Source organism: Tyto alba, unplaced genomic scaffold (assembly GCF_018691265.1).
Source record: "Tyto alba isolate M040663 unplaced genomic scaffold, T.alba_DEE_v4.0 Super-Scaffold_2, whole genome shotgun sequence".
In the NCBI taxonomy this organism is placed as follows: Eukaryota; Metazoa; Chordata; class Aves; order Strigiformes; family Tytonidae; genus Tyto; species Tyto alba.
In genome coordinates, this window is record NW_024881282.1 from 20980884 (window position 1) to 21000542 (window position 19659).

The 19659-nt window shown below is 36.1% G+C and overlaps 1 protein-coding gene across 6 annotated transcripts in view; it reads left to right on the forward strand.

The window, feature by feature from the left end:
• TNFRSF19 (TNF receptor superfamily member 19) overlaps positions 1 to 19659 on the forward strand; it is a 64068-nt gene that overhangs the window by 35227 nt on the left and 9182 nt on the right. For all 6 annotated transcript variants that reach the window (XM_042793216.1, XM_042793218.1, XM_042793215.1 and 3 more), the window contains one exon: positions 19119 to 19283. In XM_042793216.1, the coding sequence (XP_042649150.1) occupies positions 19119 to 19283 (165 nt within the window). The remainder of the gene's footprint in view (positions 1 to 19118; positions 19284 to 19659) is intronic.

The window sequence follows — 19659 nt, forward strand, 5'->3', positions numbered from 1 at the left end:
GTTCCTTTCTGGACCAATCTACAGTCAGTGGTGTTCCCCTGTTATGTGCAAATTCAGTCTAGAATTTGGCTGTATAAACAGTTAAATTGGAATAAACTGTGAGAGTCAGGAGAGGAAGTAAACACCCAGGCGCCAAGAGCATTTTGCAGCCAAACTATCTCCAAAGGAACAGCCTTGACTTTTTTTTTTTTTGTCATTATCTGCACTATTATATTTATAAAAAATTAATAATAATAACAATAGTATGTCCAGCCAAACTCATTCTTCCTTCTCCAGGACTACTTCTGCTTGTCTTCATGACATAAAGCAAGGAGCATGGGAAGCTGAGGTGGGGGAAACAGGATGGGGGCAGGATGCCACTCTGTGTGAAGCTTGGGAAACTAGCCTCTGCATGTTCCAGGAAATAAATGCATTCTTTGCTTCAATGAAGCAGAAATGTTTTGTTTAATAAGTTACAGCAGTGGAAATATCTACAGTTTGATTGTAACATCATATGCATATGAAATAAATATGCATTTGAGTCTAAAATGGCTATTTTTTTTTTTTTTTTTCATGAACCATGTTTTGGGATATTGATTTCAGTGATAGTGTGTGGTGGGTTGACCCTGGCTGGATGCCAGGTACCCACCAAAGCTGCTCTATCACCCCCTTCCTCAGCTGGACAGGAGAGAGAAAATATAACGAAAGGCTTGTGAGTTGAGATAAAGGCAGAGAGATCACTCAGCAATTATAGTCACAGGCAAAACAGACTCAACTTGGGGAAATTAGTTTAATTTATTACCATCAAATCAGAATAGGATGAGAAATAAAACTGAATCTTAAAACACCTTCACCCCCCCTCCCTTCTTCCTAGGCTTAACCCAATACATAGTGGTTTCAAATATAAAGAATATCTCAAACCAGAAAACAAACAGTTTCTTAAAAGATGAGGAATAAAAGAGTATAGCTTGTTGAGATAGAATACTTACAGAAAATCACAGTGAAAACATTATATTTTCACGTGAGGTGTCCATATCTGCTTTAAATTTTGTTTCTTTAAGGAACTTCTACAACACTTTGACTACCTCCACTAAGACTGATTGCAAAGCTCCCTTAACAGTTTCCTTCTGTGGATTTTTTTTTTTTTATTGGTTTGCTTCTGTATGTTTACAGAATTGTTTTTCTGAGAATTAAATGTAAGTGTCCTAAACTGCAGCTGAGTCTCACTCTTTAAATCTACAAGGTATGTTGCTTCACTAATGAAAGGTGCTATTTAAGGAGTAAAATCTGGTGGTATTTCCTTGTGCCTGGTGTTAAAAGTAGCTAGTATAGGAAAAAGTAAGATTTGGTATAAAGCTACTTATTTACATTTACAAGTTTAGGATCTATGGGTTTGTAAACTTTAATGTGAATGTAATGGCTATTTTGGGTATGCAAGGACTATACTTCAGAACAAAGAAGATAAAAACCTAGAAATTACAGTCTAAAGGGGAATATTGTGGGGTAACAAAATACATGATTAAAAGTAAGGGGAGGGCTGGAAGCATTCTGGCTACATATGTATTCTGTAAAATACTCTCACTAGTGGTAAAAGAAAAAAATTCCCACTGTCTCAGCTTTGCCGGAGTTTCTTACATTATTTCATTACACATAAATATAGCATTTTAACTTGAGAGTAATTTTTGGATGACATTCAATTCCACATTAGTTCCTCTGTTTACATAGTGGAATTTTGTGATTTGAAAGCTCTCAGGCTCCAGAAACTGTTTTTCCAGCTATTAAGCTTTTCTGAAATTTTTATTTGGTTGCTTTATACAGTAAACTTTGTATTACTAATGCAAAGCAGCCTTTGAAGGTAGGCTGCTTATGTGCATATGAGACAACTGGCAGCTGGAAGTATGTAACAAGTGAAACCATTCTTAATTATTTGGTTCTATTCCAATATATATATGTCCATCTTATTTCAGTATTTTTTTCCAATTTGGGGTTACCTCTCAGTATCTCTTATAATCCTCTTTACCATGTTGAACACTCTGATAGAAAGCAGCTGGAATAGTGTATAAACCTTTCACAAAAGTCATAAGTGACAGCTAATTTAACTACAGCTAATAGCATCACTAGCTTATAAATATCAGTACTGTTTTATTACAGAGACATTAGCTTTCCATTATCTCATAACTGAAATGTACACTTTTGTAAAAATGTAATAAGTTAGTCTGATATTTTCCATATGTGAGCTGATGATAGAGTAACTTATCTTCAGAAAGTCTGAAACAAATTTGGCTAGGTGTTTCACAGAGATGGGAATTGCTATTCATGTCTTATAAAGTTTTATTACAATTTTATTTCTTTCGCTCATCGTAGATCAAAGAGTTAACCTAGACAACCTAAATATTTTCAATTCCTTGTCCTTGATAATTGTGGTCCTTCTGACCCACTGGGGGAAGATTCATGTATGACTTGGAGTCAAACAGCTCCTTTTCTTCCTGTTTTGAATTTGCTTTATGTGCTGGGCTCCCCTCCTAAACCAAGAAGTTGCAAACAAAGGACGGGCAAATTTCTCCTTCTTTTAATAACAGAGATGTTACCGCTAAAATTAGTTATAGTAGTTCTGAAATGTTACTTAATGGAAGTTTAGATTCATTGCATAGTTTACTCATGTTCCAAAACTTCCTCCTTGCCTAGCTCAGAGAATAGCCTTTTTTATAGAAATATTCCCAACCTACTTTTGCTAACTCCTGTTGTCTGTACCTCTTATTTCTGTTCCTGTATCTACCGAAGTACTTCATTATGTAGCTTGTTATCACTCAATGTGTATTACAGTTAGTAAACAGAACTGATCAGAAGTGTTTCCCGCATTTCTATCTACCATCCAGTCTATTCCTCAAAAAAAAAAAACAAAAAAACAAAAAAACCAAAAAAACCCTACAGATTTTCCATAGAAGAAAATTTAGCTTAAAATATGTTGAAATTACATTGCAAGAGGGTGCTACTTAATGCAACAGTTTCTGTGTAGCCAGACAGACACTTTGCCAGGGAATCAAAATTTGGAAGCCAGAGCTCCCAGGGCTTCCAGTCAGTCTAAACTTTTAGACTATTCTCCACTTTTCTTGCACTGTCCTTAAATGTTTTGTTCCATTCAGTTTACTTTTTACAGAGGAAAATTGGTTTTATCAGAAAGATTTCCAATTGCATGTAATGTAGCTTAGTGCTGCAAAACTGTAGATGTGGAGGCTATTCTAATGAATTGATTCACTTACTAGTAACTTCTGTAGAAGTTATCCAGTATTAGCATGTCTGCTCTGTTAGGAGAGGTTTATCATTTGAGTCTATAGTTAAAGAATAGTAACTTGAAAAACTTTGGCAATTCTAATAAGTGCTTGAAATTTCCTGATGTTTGTTGATGCTCTTATAACGATAGTAAGCAGGGTCACTTATTTTGTGCCTGCTACCTCAAATCTAACTTAGATTTCTTCTTTGCACAGTGAAATTTTATTTCACTGAGCGAGTTTCAAGTAACCCAGTTCAAGGTAAAAACTAAAAGAACAGGGCTAGTGGTGAAGGCTTTCAGTATAAACAGCATTAGCCTTGCCAATATTTGGAAGTACTTAAAAATTAAATAACCAAATAGGCCCAGGATCCTGACTCCAAAATTGCAACGCCAACTGTCCTGCTTGACAGCTACCTAACAGTGCGAATGTTTAAAAGCTCAACCTCCGGCACACCTTCCCCGCTTCCTCCTCCTTCCTTCCGCTGACCTGGGTGTTTGCATCGGTGTCCTCCCCACAACTCCCAACCCGCTCTCAGGTTCCCCTTCTTAGATATGTTCTCGCAGAGGCGCAGCCACCGTCACTAACTGGCTTGGCCCTGGTGCAGAGCTGGGTCCGACTTGGAGCCAGGGGAGCCCTGAAGAAGCTTCTCACAGGGGCCACTGCTGTAGCCCCTTCCCCTGCTACCAAAAACCCCAGCACTCCTTCCTGGCCACTGAAGGCCAGGTTTCTGAGAACAGAAAATTTCTCTTTATCTATTACATACTTGTAACATACTGAATGTGGCCCATATGTGTTCTGGATGCTAAAAGTAATTTCAGAATTATAAATCAAAGTGTTATTGCAAACCTCATAATGTTTTAAAGATCAACTTACTAAGATACATGATAAGATTAAAATTGTGTCTTCTTCAGTTTGGTTTCTGAAGTGAACACAGTAGATTGAATAATGTTGCCATTTATTATCTCTTTTAAATCCTTTTGACCCTGATGACTGATTTCTGTCCATGCTGACAGTAGCAGAGGCCTTGGACAAGGAATTTCTGGATTTTACAAAAACAAGAGATCGCACAGTAAACAGGGAGCTGTGTTAGTGCCCTTCTGAGAAGCTTGTAGCATAAGCACCTACCACATTCTTCAACAACTGAAAATCTAGAGAAAGGAAGATAATGTAAAACAAACGGTAATTTCTGGACATCTTAAAAGTGTTCATTTATTGTGTTTGGGGAGTGGGAGGGGGAACAGGAAAATTGAATACTAGAAGTTTAAAGCTTTAAAAAATCATCTTCCCTAATATAAAATCCAGAGGGTTACTAATAGCAGTCCCTACTTTGAAAATAATTTAATATTTATATTGCTAGCAGCTTTCTGAGTGAGTAGAGGTAATGTAAATGTCTTCCATCATACAAAGGGAAATCGTATAATAGATTAGGAATGGAGATACTGGGTTTTGACACTATTTGTTTATAATCTCTGAAAATTTAATATATAAAATATGTATGATCATAATCCAGTACAACTTTAAGTAGATGGTATGAAGTTGAGGTGATATTTGACCAAGCTGAATTGCACTGGAAGGCATTGGCTTTCTAGTTTCACCATGAGAATTGCACTAATTATGTGTAATCCTTTTTTATCTGCTAAAGTATGTATTAATGTATTTCAGAGAGAACACAATAGTCCAGTGTAAATCTCTTTGAAAATACATTTCTTGTAGCTTACAACAATATGATGAAAAATGTATAGCTTGAAATTAAAATGGAAATGTCAACTTGTGATTTTAAAATAAATTTAATCAAATTTCATTTGTTTCATGAATTCACATCACAAGCTCATGCAACTGTTAGTAGGAGTTTACATAAGTGGTGACATTCAGAAGGTTATATCGAACATTCAGAAGGTTATACAGAATCGACATTCAGAAGGTTATACAGTAACGTGTAGGGCAGATTTCGTATCTTTGTTCTAACTCACAGCTGGCAACTATCTGCTAATCCCAGTGAAAGCTTCAGTTGAAATACAAAACTACTTTTGAACTTGTATATCCTTCCCCACAGATGTCTGGAGCCTTGGTGATGTGTTTCTTTTATGATTCCTTTTAAATCACTGAATGAATTGTTGCATTAAGAGTAAAGTTAGGGATTCATTACCTGACAACGCAATGAATCCTTAAATATCCATTTTAAGAGCATGCTTTATATAACAAAAGAAAGCTAAGAGTGACCAAAATACTTAGTTTTGCATGGGTTTGTGCAGTAAAAATTCACGGTAGAGACCTCACTTCTTTATTAGTTTAAAAAATTCCTTAGTGTATCACATGATGAAGTTTTTAACTGCTGTATTAATTTCTAGTTTCTTCATGTAAAACATGAACAAGCAGTTTGCAAGCATATTTAGTTTTGTTTCTTGACACTGTTAAGTACAGTTAGAAAATGAAATTCTCAGCTGCAGAGTATGAGAATTTCAGTATGTTTTTTCAAACCAGTTTACCATACTTTTGTTTCTAGTAGTAACTTGTGCAACCTTTCATCTTATGAGTCAATCCTATAATTAGTATCCTTCTTTGCCAGAGGCATACTGCATGTTTGTTTTAGGTACAGAATGTCTGCAAGAAATTTAACTTAATCATTACTTTTTAATGTAAGAGCTGGTTAGCTCGATTACACTAGATTAAAGTGAACTTGAAATTCCTGAGTTACAGCGAAGGGGCTAATCATTGACCTGTACTGAAGAAGTACTATTTCCTATGGTTTTTTTCTTATGTGTACTTACTAATGTGGCTAGCCCTTTAGCCCAGTCTTGCAGTGGCTATAAGTAATTATCTGTTCATTGTATGGAGCGGGTTTGCAAAGTTCATATTTAACGAAGCCATTAGGTTAATCAAAATTATTCCAGTATTGCATACATTGCAGTAAAGCTGCAAAACATTTTTTCAATTAACTTTCACTCTATTGTGTTTGGGGATAATCTGAAAAAATAAGTAGTAGTTACAGCTTTGCAGTATTTTTTTTTCTGATCTTTTTAGACATTTTCTGATTACAGACATGTATGACTATTTAAAATACATTAATTTATTAACATGCTTTTACTCTGTGTTCAGGCTGAAAATACTAGTGTAAGTTTATCTCATACAATGACCCAGCTAATTTTGGGAATGGCTGCACTCGCACCACTTCAACAGCACTGAGTTTTGTTGCCTCTGGTATAAATACATGTTAACTGCTATGGCTTTTGGGTACAGAGAGTCCAAGTTGTGACTGACATGCGAGTATAAAATACTGCTAAACACATGCACAATAGTGTGTTGGGTTTTTTTATTCTGCTTTGTTCTGGTAGATACTATTGGCTGTGTTGCTTGGCTACAAAATACTTAGGCTGTGTTTCTCTTGGTTTTCTTGTTTAAAAAAAAAAAAAAAAAACCCAGTAGAAAACAGGGAATCCATCTAATCTGAAACTTTCCATTTTGCCAGCTTTCTCTTAAGAAAATTATTGTCAAGCAAAAGAATACTGATATATCACTCCAGGGGACTGGAATCGCCTGGAGGGCTGGAATGTATTGATGCAACAGCCTTAAAACAGGAGTTGTGTACTGAGGGTCTTAGCAGTAATGATTCATTATAAACTAGCACCTCATGAGCTGGAAACAGCCTAATAGAAGAAAGACCTAATGTTCCTACTGATCACTTGTATCCTTCCAGTTCTCCTCTACTTTGCTTGCTGTAAATTTTTTGAGTGATAAGCCTCACACGTTCTCACTTTTACTGGTTCACTTATGTTAAAGCAGCATGCTGCCAATGTAGAGTGATCTCACGTGTTATTTTGGGCAGTGACATGTGCCTTGGAGGTATAGGCTGTGACTTTCTTAAGAAGATTAGCTCTGTTACAGCTTTCTTAAATAAAGGATTGTATCCACCAGTTTTAATACAGTTTCATTTAAGTCCAGTCACATAATTGTATATGCATACTATGAATGTAATTTATAGTTACCATATCTATGTATAGAAATTTAGGATGGAATTAATGCACCCTAATTTAGGCATATAAAAGTTAATGCTTAGCACTGAAGCTATCAGCCCAAACTCCCACTGATTATCAGTGGAGAGAATTAGGTACCTCAAGAGTTCAGGCAAGCCAGATAAGGTAAGCTTTAGTGACTAACACTAAGCAGTCTCTCAAACTATTTCAGATTAATTGCTTCTCTGGAGATTTCTATTTCTGGCTCTGTTTTAGAAAGAGAGCCTAAGGTGAGTAGCTCTGACTTCATCTTTAAACCTTTAGATTTCTGAAGTTAGTTTCATATAGATGCCAGTATCAGGTTAGATGGAAACTGCAAATTCAACATTGAATGATTGTATCTGTTTTGCTAAAACCTAATCTTCCTCCTACCTTAATTAATTTTAAGGAGGAAAATTAAGTTTTTAGAGTGTAGCTTATTTTTATTTTTTTCATTCCTGCTAAACAAGTAAAAACATCAAAAAAAAAAAAAAGCTTTTCTTACGTTTTGATTAAATGTTTCTTAGAAACTGAAGCCACCGTTCTAAGAAAACTTACCAAAGTTATAATGCACCAGAATTGAGGCCTGCAACCATAATTAGATTCCTTCATATACAGTTACTCTGATACAGGTTTTATTTTATTGTTGCATATGTTATTTCCTACTGGGCCTTTGTTCATTTAAAGCACAGGGTAGGCAAAACTTATAATTTTATGTCTGGTGTTATTTGCTACACACTATTTTATATTTCATACAGAATATGAGTTGCTAATTACCACTGAGCTTTTCTGTGGTTCTGCCACTGTAAAGCATTTGTTACAAATTTTGCAGTTGTTATTGACTTTTATCTTTACAACAGAAATAATGTAAAATCTATAGTGTCTGTTATACAGTTAATGAACTGAAACAGAGAAATGAAAGTCAAAATAATCAAAAACATCCAAACCCCTGCATCCTTACTTGACAAACCTAGGGAAGGATGCCTCCTTCTTGACTGTGGATGTCTATAATGGCTACATCTATAAGCTGGTGACCTTAGGCTCACTCTATATTCAGTGGAGAGGAATGGACAAGGGAGGTGTTTAAAACAAATCAGATTAATTGCACCCTAAAAGAGCATTCCCCTCTCTGCCCCCACATCCCTGTGTAGAGAAAGTCCAAGTGACTCCCTCAGAAGCAGATGTTTGCTGTGGTCAGATGAATCTCACCAATAGAGCTTGACTTTCCAAATATAGCCTTTCAGAGTGTCTTCTGTATTCTGTGACTAATTCCTGTTGACTTCTGTTAAGAGGGAAGATGCTATGTTTCAGATTAAGTAATATAACAAACTAGGTTCTTGTATTCAGCTGCCTTTTGTTCTGTATGGCTTGACTTTATCCCCTAAGCTTTAATTGGTGAATTAAAAACTGCTTTTTATAAGCTATTATTATTTCAGACTTCAAAGCTACAGCTTTTTCATTCATACTACAGTTTGCATGTACATCCTTACTGTTCCAGAGTAGGTAACTTCCTTTGCAGTAAATCATGACATTTAATTTTGATATTTGCAGTATTACAATAAACTGGTTATAAATATCCAGCTTCTAAAGGTGTTAAGGCTATATGTTATAAAATTATTAAAATCTATATTTAATCTCATGTATTTCAGATTACTTACCCCAAAAAGGTTTTTTAAAAGATGCTGAGGTTGCAAAGTTGAACATTAAAAAGTTAGAAAATACTAGTAGGATTGGTTATACAACTCAACTTCCACCTTAATTCAGAATCATAATTCAGCCCACTTGTGTGTAAGTATTATGGAACACTCTTAATTACATAAACTTTCTCTGTTTTCCACAGTACAGAGTTTCCCCCTGAGTATGTGGAAATGGCTAACAGTTATGTTTAAAAAAAAAAAAACAACAAGCAAACAAACCCCTTCCCAAAAAACAAAACAAAACAAAACCAAAACCAAAAAACCCAACAACCATCCCACATTCAGATGTAATTGCCTTATCTAGACAATTTAACCTAAATTAGTGATATTTTAACATAATTGTAAACAGGAAAAAAGTAAGTGGGGGGCAAGCCCAGGTATGGTTTATTTATTTTTGTTGCATTCTACCTTTCAAGTGACTGTTGGCTATGCAAAGAGGGGTCCTTACTATTTCTGCTGAAGCTTTACAACTGGGCAAATTCAACTGTAGAGAAAAATAAACTTTTACCAAGCTCAGCTTACAACCTAGTGGCTAAAACAACCTCCATGGATGTGGCAGAGGAGGCAATTAATCTGCTGTCTTTGTGCTTCTTGGCAAAGGGCTCTTAAGCTTTTACAGCAGGCAGAAACCCTGTCATTACCTCCTTTTTCAAGAGTTGCATCTGAAAGGCGTTATAGGCCATACTCGTGATTTCTCCCCCCTCAATTTAATTTTAAAGTAAGATCATAGATTTTTGTTCTTGGGAGGATTTTAAGAGAGGATGGAAACCCCTCTCTGCTACTCTTAGTAATTTATGGGAAGAACAAAGTTCAGTGTCCTTCTCCGGGTTTCTACATCTGTAGGCTGAGCATGGTGACTTTAGGCACCGTTACTCAATGGGACAGATATTTCAGATTCTATTCTACGTTTATCTTTTTCTTTGCACTGTATAGGAATTATGTGATCTAATACAGGCCTCTAGTTTCCTGGATTTTAAACCTTGGGTTTAAAAACAACAGATTTTAGTGCTTGACTTATACATACTTAAGACCTGTGCCAAAAAATCAAGTCCTTTGTCACTCTTCAAAATGGATATCAAAATACAGTGGCATCGATTTTATATGTGCTTTGATTTTTAGTTTCTTCAAAAGCTTATCTGAAAGTTGTGGGACTCTTGTCCCACACAAATATATTTCTCATATATTCTCTCATATCAGAAAAAAACTTTTTTAAAATTTAATGTAATAAATTCTTCCAGTGTCAATTGCATGTGCACAGACACATGTACTTCCAGATCTCTTTCAGTACTGATTTTTTATTAGTCACATCTTAGAAGTAGGCTCTTTCTGCATGGATTTTCTAATAGCTGAAAGAATTTCCTTAGCATTTAAGTTTTTTCACATCCAGTAACAAAAAATGTTAGTACATTACAGAGATTTTGAACATTGGAGTTGGGTCTAACCATCAGAATTTCCTTTTCCTTACCCAGTTATTTCATATTTTAATTGTAGGCCAGGAAGCAAGAAGGGAAGGGTGCTAAAATTTTACTGAAATTTTTTATCGCTTCTGGAACAGCTAACTCTCTGGACTAGGTAGGTTGTTTGGCCAACTCAGAAACTTCCTTTTTAAGCAAAATAAGCAAATGATGCTGCACATAATTTGATATTCAAATATAGTACGTTTTTGTAATATATCATTTATATAAGTTTTATTTGAATACACAATCCCTATTGTCTAAAACTAGAAAAACTTTGTGACTGAAAATTATCACAATATACGCTGTGATTCTGATGACAAAACAGGTATCCAGTCTGCAGGCAGAAGTGAGGTAGCTGAGTACTTGCTGATATCTTTAGAAAACATTTTTAAAGCAAGGAAAAAAAAAAAAATCTCTTGAAAATGTACTGCACAGACTATTGGTGATGTTTATCAATGTTTGTATTAACAAATTTAGGATACAGGCTTGCAACCATCATGCAAGCTTTTTGCTCTACTCCCTGCATTTTACCACAGCTGAACCAGGACAAAGAGGGAAATAATTGGGGTAGAAAGTGAAGTGTTAGAACTTACTTCTTATTGAATCAGAGGGAGACAAAAGTTCTTTTATGACTGATTTACAATTCACTTTTTGCCTTACTGGGATTTATACAAAGGTAGTACTGTATTAATTCCAGTGATCGTGGGCGTATGTGACAGCTGCACTTGAAATACGTACAGTGTGCCAGCCGTGGTGGCTGAGGGAGCACGTACGTGCCCTGCCCAGGTGAGGGCATGAAGTGCCGAAGCTACCCTGCCAGCCCTCAGCCCTGCCTCTCTGGCCGTGGTTACGGGATGGAGCTTTCCATGCTGTCATGTTTCAACCCACACCGAAAACCAATCCATGCACCAATCAACAAGCTCATCACGCTGCAACTGTAAGATCCTGTTTGGACCTTTTAGAACAGATCTGTAACCAGTATGCATGGGGTTCACAACGTTCAGTTACACTTTTTATTAATGAAAGTGGGTTATTCTCTGTTGGCTAAAGAAACAACCTTCAGACATGCTTATAATATTTACATACATACCAATGTCATCTAACTAGTGAATATAGAATTAAATTCTAAAGGGTATATGGGCTTCCTCTCCTCTTTTAGAAAACAGGTAATGGCAGTAGTTACCCACTTGAAAATGGTGTGCATTTAGGCAATACAAACTCTTCTGCTGCGTCGAGGTTCTTTTGGACCTGCTTGAGCGGGTCCAGAGGGGGGCCATGAAGATGAGCAGGGCACTGGAGCCCTTCCCCTGTGAGGCCAGGCTGAGAGAGTTGGGGTTGTGCAGCCTGGAGAAGGGGAGGCTCTGAGCAGACCTCATAGTGGCGGGACTTAAAGGATGCCTACAGGAAAGGTGAGGAGAGACTCTTTGCCAAGGAGTGTAGTGGTAGGAAGAAAGGTAATGCTTTTAAACTGAAAGAGGGTAGATTTAGATTAGAGATAAAGGAGAAATACTTTATTATGAGGGTGGTGAGGCGCTGGCCCAGGGTGCCCAGAGAAATTTTGGCTGCCCCCTCCCTGGAAGGGTTCAAGGCCAGGCTGGACGGGGCTGGGAGCACCCTGGGCTGGGGGAAGGGGGCCCTGCCCGGGGCAGGGGGGGTTGGAACCAGATGATCTTTAAGGTCCCTTCCAATCTAAACCGTTCTATGATTATGTAGGTAATGCCTTGTATAAGTGTTTTGGATCTGAGTGACAGAGTGTGCATACTCTATCATACTAACTGTCATAAACAGACTTAGCTGACTCAAATACTGCGCCAGGTTGTTTTCATTCTGTTCCTGGGTAGTCCTAAAGATGAAATGGGACTGCACATGCAGAATACAAAACAGATATTTTATACTTTCATCTTCTGATGAAAAGACAAAGCAACTTTCATAGCCTGGGTGGGATGGATGAATTCTATAGTTGGATTTGAACGAAAGAATATCCTAAAATATTGTGTTCTTTTTCACAAAACATGTTTGGAAAATAATTTTGTTAAAAGTACAAGTTAGAAGTGGAATAAGGAAATAGGTTTTCTGCTGTACCTTGAAATCTCATATGTTCTAACACAAGCTTGATGTGATACTGATTTAACACATGAAATCACCTCAGAAAAAAATTGCATTTTCTGCAAAATAGATATTAGACACACTCAGCTGTTAAAGATGCAAAGTGAACTTCTAGCAGCAAAAGTCAGAAAGGTAGTTGCTGACATCACCACAGTCATATTAACAGCAATATATACTCTGTGCCACCAGATCATGCTAAGTATTTTGAATTTAGGGAGGAGAGACATACTGTCTTTTCACATTGATAACCAGTTATGTTTTGTTGCGGGGGGGAGAATATGTAGTTCAACGGTGACATGGATTTTATTCCACTTCCTCTGATGTTTTGCTTAGTCTCAGTTTTTTTTCAGGTTAGTGAGGGTACCAGTGATTTGTGGCTTTATTCTCATGTAGTAATATTTTTAAATGACTAGAGAGTTCTCAAAGGTGAATTTTGTGTATGTTACTTTTGTGCCTATATGTAACTATATCAATCAGTTCAATTTAGATGACCATAGTAGTACCAAGAATTAACATCTCTTACCAAAAGAAAAACATGTTGCAGAGGTTGACTATGCCTTACAGACACAGTGGTGTGTATCCAGTACTGTGGAGTTCATATGTATTTTAAATTCACATACACAGTGTCATTGTTCTACCATTTTAAACATAAAAGGCTGTCAGCAGTTGGAGTTTGTGAAAATACACAGTGCAAGAGAAATGGTCTTGGAAACAAATAAATCAAATTCCGAAGATTTTAATTTATAAGCACATTTCTCAGGATTTCCAAACAATGGATAAATACTTGAATAGTCATTTTCTCCCCTAGGGCTTTTTGGTACATTTGTTAAAAAAAATAACAAAACCAGCAAAATAAAACAAAAAAGTTGTAGGGCACTAACTTGGAAACTAAAGGCTTTAAAGTCAGCACTTGGAGTACATTTGAACAATGTGGTTTGACATGATGAACTTTTGGGTGCAGGCCACGCACGCAAATGGCTGTCCTTTTACAGATGTTGGGAGACTCTCTCTCTCCATGTTTACCACAGTCTCCAACAGTAATGTTTAATAAAGATCAGGAGAAGGGAGGCAATCTGCTGCTTTGTAAAGACTCAGAAGTATACTCAGGACAACTTATTCATTGACGTTAACACTCAGTAGTATATATTACACATATATTTTATACATATACACAGATTACATATATAATACATGTAGTTTCTGAATTATATATACACACATCACATTTATACATGATACGTGCTTTTGCTTGTTGGTAGTGGTAATGCCTTTTTAGAGGTACAGATACTAATTAGAGGTATTGCCTTTTTACTTTTAAATGAACATAAATGTCTTTTAAACTTTTTTTTCAAAATGAAGGAGTTTCAAGGTAAGATACACTGCCTTGCATTTTCCATGAATCAAGAGCACACATACAGATAGCCACTGCAATCCAGCTGACAGGCACTAGCTTGTTAAATTATCATAACTTGAAGATAGGTCTGAGCCCTTAATTCTTGTCAAATTAAGGTTGATACCACTGACTTGGGCCAATCAGCATAAAGGTATTGGGCAAACACTTTTTATAATAGGCAAATGCTCCTTTCCCCTCTCTTGACCAGAGGTACCCGTAGTCCAGGAATTAACAACTTTTCCGTTTACTTTTGTATCTTATTTTCAATTCTGATTGTAAAAGATGGCACTCTGTCTCAATGTTACCATGTTATCACTATTTAAGTGGAGTTTTGATTAGCTTTGTTTTATTGAGTAAGCCCTCTTAGGGTTAGCATTGACCTGACACGGTAAGAAAGAAAACCCAAACATAATCCACATTTTATCCTCCTCAACTTTGGTAATTATTGTATTATTATAATATTATTACTTATTATATCCATGGAAGAAATGTAAAATGTTGCAAGTTCTGTTTCTGCATAGTTAATCTGCCACAGAAAGCTTTCTTTTAGGCATTTTGATTCCAGTAGTAACTATCTAATCATGGTTCTGAAAAGAAAAATCTGAGAAAATAAACATGAAATAAGTGATAAAGGAAGTCTTTTCCATTTTGTCCTGCCTCTGGTTGTTTGGTATAATAGGTTGAAAATTCAACTATTCTGTTTATTGGCAGAAGTCAGAGTGATGCAGCTGAGATTCATATGTTCCGTATTATCTGAGTTACTGCTATTTAACCATCTTGGGTTAACAGAAACTTTAGTTGCTTTTAAGAACCACACCTTTGCATGTACCAACATTATGATGTACTATTGGCTAATTAAGGGAAGAATGTGTATTTAGGCTTACTGCTCAAAATTATGCAGGAGACAGCTTGGTATTCTGGGTAATTCATATTTAGCACTAGCACATTTCCAAAATATGTTGGAACTAAGACTTATAAAGGGAAATCTATTTCTTAAATAAAATGTATTTTTGTTTTATTTTTGTGATGCATAATATGTACAAGCTTTCCAAAATTGTAAAACAGTGTGCACCTCCTCCCTCTCTTAATGTATTTACATCCAGTTCACAAAGTGTTTAATTACATATTTAAATTTAAACATGTAATCATTTAATAGATGTAAGTGCATGTTTAAAGTTTAAAATGCACCTCCTTGCTTTACTGCAATGAGACAATTAAGTCTGTGAGCCTGAAAAGAAAGAGAGTTTATGAAAATGCATACGTATCTGAGTAACACTGAAAGTAGAGTTCAGCAATGCCCAACAGGCCGCTTCTACAATAGCAATCCACTCCTGAAATGTTGGCCTCTGCAGGGAAGATCCCTATCATTATAATTAGAGTTACACTACAATGGACTGCTCAGAGTACCTATTCCAAAAAGTTCTTTGAAGGTGAAGATGAGTGGTAGGCATTCTCAGGAATAGAAAATTGCTTTCTCAAGTTTAAAAAAAAAAAAAAAAAGTCATCCAAATAAAATAAATCTTAAATAACTAGGTGGCAAAAATAAATTTATTTTTTTTGCCATCCCAGTGTAAAATAAAATCGCTGAATTTCCAGTTTGGATGTTGCTGATGGGCACTAAAGAAATACATGTAATTTATAATTTCTTAGACTATGTAATATGTAATTATACTTGCAAATAGATACATTTTGTGAGCAAATGAAGACAAAAATATAGCAGCTCCATCTCAAGTGCTCTTAATCTGTTTTTACTTTCAAAATTAATAATTCTTTTTTCTACTAATTATGAAGGCCTAATTTCTAAGAACTCTTTAGTAGTTTTAGGTAGGTACATTGATACAGGTATTGATAAAAATGTATTGATATGAAAAATATTTTAAGATATTCTGATAAGGTTTTTATTGTCTTGTTTTTAAATACTTGTCCAGTCTATATTTAACCTTCTAAAAACTAAATTAAGCAGTTGACTAAAACTGAAAATCCGGTATCAAAGCACAGTCCTTGGTTTTCACACCAAAGCCAGCATACGTTGCTGTATCGATAGCTTGTTTTATATATGTAATTTTACTGCTTCTCACAGAATTGTATCCTGGAACTTTGCATACGATGCAGAAACTTATGCAGTCTGTTAAAACTGTAAACTTAAAACTACAGCTGCAAGAATCCTAGAAACTGAATGAAAAGTTTTCTCTGTGGAAGATTGCAAAGCTTCTGCTAAGAGCATTGAATCTATAACAAAAAGATTACAATGCTGATTGCTTTTTCTTTTTAATAACAATGAAGATCTATAAGAGAGTTCATAGAATTTAGCTCTGTGAGTAACAGGAATTATAGAAGAACATAAAGAGAAGGACAGGTAATAATTATTTAAGAGGAAGAGTGCCTGAGACCCTGAATTGGAATTTTATTCTGTTGCCTGGAACACAAATAATAGATAGACTATCTGCTATGATAATGAAAATTGTAACATTTCAGTCCAAGGACAGAGTTTCAAATTTTATTTCTAGTTCATGTAGGAGATGTCAGCCTCTCTATTTCCTTGAGGTTTGAGATCTATATTTCAATATCTCAGAATCAGAACGGTTGAGGTAGGAAGGGACCTATGGAAATCATCTGGTTCAACCCCCCCAGTCAAGCAAAGTCACCTAGAGCTGGTTGCCCAGGACCACGTCCAGGCAGCTTTTAAGCACCTCTAAGGAGGGAGACTCCACAACCTCTGGTCAATCCGTGCCAGTGCTCGGTCACCTTTACAATTAAAAAAAATGTTTGCTGATGTTCAGAGGGAACCTCCTGTGTTTCAGTTTGTGCCCACTGCCTCCTGTCCGCTGAAGTGAGCCTGGCTTTTTCCTCTCTGCACCCTCCCTTCAAGGGTTTATACGCATGGATGAGATACCCCCTTGAGCCTTCTCCAGGCTGAGCAGTCCCGGCCCCCTCAGCCTGTCATCACAGGAGAGAGGCTCCAGTTCCTCGGTTGTTTTTGTGGCCCTTCACTGGACTCTCTCCAGTAGCTCTACTCTGTCCAGTTTGGCAAGTTAAAGGATAGAGAAAAGATCTGCTACAGATTTGCTCTCCACACTTTTGATGTGACAGTGTAACATAATAGTACAAATCAAAGGTAAATAGAAATATTCAAGCAGATGTAAATGCAATAACACTTGGTTTTCTTCACATTGAATCAGGAAATTAGCAACTAAACATTCTTTCTTTGGAATAATATCTGTGATCTGACATCTCCACTTCTTTATACTCCTCCACTTATGAGCAACTACATGATACTATAATTCACAGAAACTGTCTCTATTTAATAAGTTTTGTATTTTTTTTTTTAATTTTGGATTCTTTATTTCCTATAAGTTAATATTTTCTTTGGTGTGAGTGGTTTGAAGACTTAGAACTGGATGTAATAAAATTGATTTTCAAAATACCTAGCTTTTTGATAAGCTGCCCATTATAACAAAGCAATACGGTGGTATAAATGCTAGGTAGCCCACGTTTGATGTGTGTTGAGGAAATGCCATAATTACTGAGAAAAGTATTCCTAAGTAATACAGTTCCACCGGTTGCGCTAACTAAGCTAGTCAGTTCTCTTCTGCTATTATTATATTGCAGTTAGGATGTGAAACAATTGTATATATGTACAATTTGATTAGTGATTTAAATATATTCTGGCAAACATTTATCTTCCAATTTAAATTTATGACTGCATGGACCATTTCTTAGGAATTACAGTCTTTAGGTTTTAACCAAATATTTTCAGGGGGAAATAGGCACATTTAACTTATTTTTATAAGTTAATAAAATACGGTTTGTGGGTTTTTAAAAATTTGCTTTCAGAGTAATACTCAATGTTTTGTTAATTTTCTCATAAAATATTGTTGAATTGATGTGAACTTCAAAGTAGATTGAAACAGAAGAGCTATCAGAATTCTTAAGTTGTTAAAAAATAATTCAAAAAAAAAAAACAAAACAAAACAAAAAGACCATCCAAAGAAGACCAACAAAGCTGGTGAAGGATCTAGAGAATAGGTCTAACGAGGTTATGAGGAGCAGCTGAGGGAACTGGGGTTGTTTAGCCTGGAGAAAAGGAGACTCAGGGGAGACCTTATTGCTCTCTACAACTACTTGAAAGGAAATTGCAGTGAGGTGGGTGTCGGTTTTTTTTCCCAAGTGACAAGCAATAGGAAGAGAGGAAATGGCCTCAAGTTGCACCAGGGGAGGTTTAGATTGGATCTTAGAAAAAATTACTTCACTGAAAGGGTTGTCAAGCATTGGAGCAGGCTGCCGAAGGAAGTGGTTGAGTCAACTGTCCTGGAGGTGTTTAAAAGATGTGTGGATGTGGTGCTTAGGGACATGGTTTAATGGTGGACTTGGTGTTAGGTTAACAGTTGGACTTGATGATCTTAAGGGTCTTTTCAAACCTAAATGATTTTATTAATTTAATTTTAAAAGACCTTTCATGATTTAAGATGGTTTCAGTCGTTGTAGTTAAACTTTGTAAATTTTTTCACTTTCCATGTAAATGTAACAATTTTTGTCAAAACTAGAAACATTGCTTAAGTCTTTGCTAATGTGGATATTAGGTCAGTCTGCTGAATTTTTACAAGAGCTATCGTCTGTATTAAAAAACTATCACTGAATAAAAGGAAGTTAACACAGTTGAAATTCTAGGTTTGATCCTAGAAATGACCATGGTGTCATGACATATGCAACCAAGCAAAATGGTACCTTTGACAGCATTTGAACTTCTGTGGGTGTCTCAGTTCTCAGAAAGTTTCCTATTAAGGGAACTTCATGTATTTGTGACTCCCTCTAGTGGATAGCTTTCTCAACTCTACACTAGGAAATGTTCTCCATATTAAAATTATCTGACCATTAAAAATTGAGATGTCCTTGTTTTCACGATGAATAATATCTCATGGTCATGAGACATCATCATGATGTCCATTCTCATGGACAATCAGAATGTGTTTGTGTGCATCTCCATTCATTACCACTCATTTTGCAATATATATTTTTTTAAGTTTTTTTTTTTTTTTTTTGTAATAGGTTTGCTGATAATTGTAGCTATTTATATGTGCTACTAATGTTTATACATTAGCAGATGGAACATCCTTTTGTTTCTGTGCTATGAACCTCTTCTATTTCCCAGACTTTCACTTACATGACTGTATATTTCTCCTGAAATGTTTACAGTTTGCCTTAATTCTTACTACATTTTATTTCAGGTACCACCAAAGTAAACCTTGTGAAGATCCCTTCAACTGCTTCCAGTCCTAGAGACACTGCTCTAGCAGCTGTTATTTGCAGTGCACTTGCAACAGTGCTCTTAGCTCTTCTTATTCTTTGTGTTATCTATTGTAAGAGGCAGTTTATGGAGAAGAAACCAAGCTGTAAGTTTCCAGTTATTACTGTTTCTTTGTAATATTCATATACCGGTATTTGGCAAATCTCTCTGTAGGGAATTAAATGACATTTCTACAGCATTCAAGCAGGTTTAGCATTGAGATGAACAAGCTAGCAGAAGCCCAACACTACGTATCCATACATGTTTGCCAGCTCAGTGTGGATGTTCCAGCTTCTACTGAGAAAATGCTGTGCAGATGTCCAGAAAGAATCCAATTGCATTAATTCTGTGCCATACTCTGTTAGATGCTGCGCAGATATATGTGGACCACTGGGGGATCCAATCTCAGATGTCATCATAGAGTTGCAGTGCCAATGTGTAAATACCACCTTGGAGGATCTGTGCATCACACACTATTGTGA